Below are 2,500 nucleotides of genomic sequence, written 5' to 3' on the forward strand. Positions count from 1 at the left end.
ATCTCCTTGAAGGTGGCTGGTCCAAACAATGAGTCCACAGAGATCGTCCTTCGAACAGATGGGGGAGCCAGTGATGGTGCTGGACCATCTAGTGTGGCAAGATCAGTAACTACAGCACTGGGCAGTGCTGGGCTTATGACTGGGGCTGCCCAGCCCACCGAAGTTGTGGCAGCCCCACCATACCGTAGTGTTGCTCCCAATGTTGTTGCGCCTGTTGGGGATAGCATCCCTCTGACACCTCGCCCAATGCCCCAAGTGCGACCTCCTTTCCCTTATGCCAGCATGAATCATGCCGAGAAAACCCGGCAGGGACGCGAGCTGCAACATCAGCAGCCAAGTGGATCAGCACCTGTCAGCCACGCTGTCCCAGGTGTTGGTCAGCGTCCTATATATAATCCCCCTCCTCCTTATCCCAACCATGATCCAACACAGTTGCGATCTGCTGGAGCCCCTGTGCAGAGACCACCTGTACCACAGGTAAATGGTACTCAGTATGTTGTAAGTCAAGCCAGTGGTGGTGGCAGTGTTTCACAGCCAGGAACGCAAGTGTTGCCTTCAGTTGTGCAGGCTAGTGCCAACCAGACAGTGACTGGAGCCTTCCCAGTGTCAGTGTCTCAAACTGTAAATAACAGAGCAGTACCTGCACAGCCAGGGAAACTTGGTCAAAGGACAGGTGGAAATGTGGTGAAAAACAGTCCTTTGTTGGTGGATCTTTTGCGACAACCAGACCACCAACCAGGAGTGGGTGTTAGCAAGACTAAGGTAGTGATTGGTGGTTCTCCCCACGGCTCACCTGCACCAGCTTCCCCCTCTTCTCGCTCTACGACTTCAACACCTTCATCTGACTCCCTTCCACATACTCCTCTCACCAACCTACCTCTACCTGCAGTGCCGGCACTCTCTCCACCTCCAGCAAGTTCCACCACATACAGTGCTGCTATCACAGCATCGGGTTTGACTGGTGTGGCCTCATCAAATCAGTTCAGTTCAGCATACACTGTAAGAGCAAAGGATGGAGTGCATACTCATCAGCAGGTATACTCTGGAGGTTCAGTTATAACCAGCACTGTGACTCCCCATCCACGCCTACCAAGTAGTGTGGGAGGGGGATTACAGCAACATCCTCAAGCCACAGGGCAACCTCCTCCTGGCCCAAGACCTCATTACAATGCGGAGCAACGCCGTTTGTCAACAGGCACTGCGCCGAACATGCACACCAGAATTCCTGTGCAAACTCCAGCTCGTTCCAGTAGCATGGGAGAAACAAAGCCTGTGTCTCCCTCTCCACCACAGCTGGGATCAGGAGGAAAGGAAAGTCAGTATTTAATCAATCCCAACACTGGCCTTTTAGAGCCAAGGCCAAGTGAAAGCTCAGATTCGGAACCAGAAGTCCGACCACCTTCCCCGATGGTGGAGGACGTTCGTTCAAACTCACTTGGCTCTGACGAGGAATCTAACATGAGTGCACCATCTAGAAAAGAGACTGATCAGTCTGATTCAGAAACTTCTAGAATGTCAGTGCACAGTGTTGAATCCAAGAAAGCGGCAGTGAACCAGGATAGGTCCAAGTCTCGTGATAGAGATTCCAGTCCAGGATCCTCCAGAGAGACCAGTGTGGTGAGTTCTGGTAGCTCAGATGTAGCTATTCGGCTGAAGTTGAAAATTGGAAAGGAACCAATTACCCAGGCTACTTTTGTCCCCAATGCCAAGAAAAGTGATCGGAAAGAGATCGCTAATTCTAGCTCGGGGTCCCAGCCTGGAAATGAACCAAGGGTGCCGAAGCTTCACATCAAGTTTGACTCGAATCAAGCAGTCATAGTTAATCCTGGAGACGGAAGGAGAGGTCAGGAGAAGGACGGCGCAAAGGAGGATAAAAGCAAGCGGAGGAGCTACAGAAACAAATCCAGAAGTAGTGAATCAGATAGTGATAGTGGGAAGGTGCGAGCCTTGAAGGTGAAGGGTAGCAAAGCTATTGGTGATGAAAGTTCTAATGCGTTGAAATTTATGGACGTTAAAAAGGTTAAAATGGAAATGGATATGGAGGAGAATCCACTGAAAGTGAAAGTGAAGGAAGGTGTGGAGGGGAGACTGAAAATTCCAAGAACTTTAGAAGACAATCGTTTGTCAGGTATGAAATCAGAGAGCTCTAAGATATCAAAACCAGAAACGAAATTGAAAACACGAATTAAGACCAAACAGCCCATCAGGAAAGTTGGAGACCTAAACAGTATGGGTGAAATAGCTAGTCACAAAATCCTTGAGACCCTGCCTCCAAGCATCACCAAAGTGGCTGCCTTACACACTCCGCAACCACACAGAAACCCTTCCTCCTCCTCAAGTCAGTCGTCATTGGTCTCGTCAGCTGCAGGAACCTCATTATCCACTGTATCAAGTGGGACCTCCTCTCAGCCAGCTGGTGAACTGTTCAAAGCAGAACCGGAAAAGAGAGGTAGTGAGATCATTAGAAAATCTGAGATAAAAAATGACCTGGAAAAGAATA

At 49.7% G+C, this 2,500-nt stretch overlaps 1 protein-coding gene across 4 annotated transcripts in view; it reads left to right on the top strand.

Moving 5' to 3' along the window:
• LOC119572382 (mucin-17-like) overlaps positions 1-2,500 on the top strand; it is a 31,586-nt gene that overhangs the window by 16,322 nt on the left and 12,764 nt on the right. For all 4 annotated transcript variants that reach the window (XM_037919466.1, XM_037919467.1, XM_037919468.1 and 1 more), the window contains exon 4: positions 1-2,500. This exon is cut by the window's left edge and continues 3 nt beyond it; it is cut by the window's right edge and continues 306 nt beyond it. In XM_037919466.1, coding sequence (XP_037775394.1) covers positions 1-2,500 — 2,500 coding nt within the window.

Source organism: Penaeus monodon, chromosome 4 (assembly GCF_015228065.2).
Source record: "Penaeus monodon isolate SGIC_2016 chromosome 4, NSTDA_Pmon_1, whole genome shotgun sequence".
In the NCBI taxonomy this organism is placed as follows: domain Eukaryota; kingdom Metazoa; phylum Arthropoda; class Malacostraca; order Decapoda; family Penaeidae; genus Penaeus; species Penaeus monodon.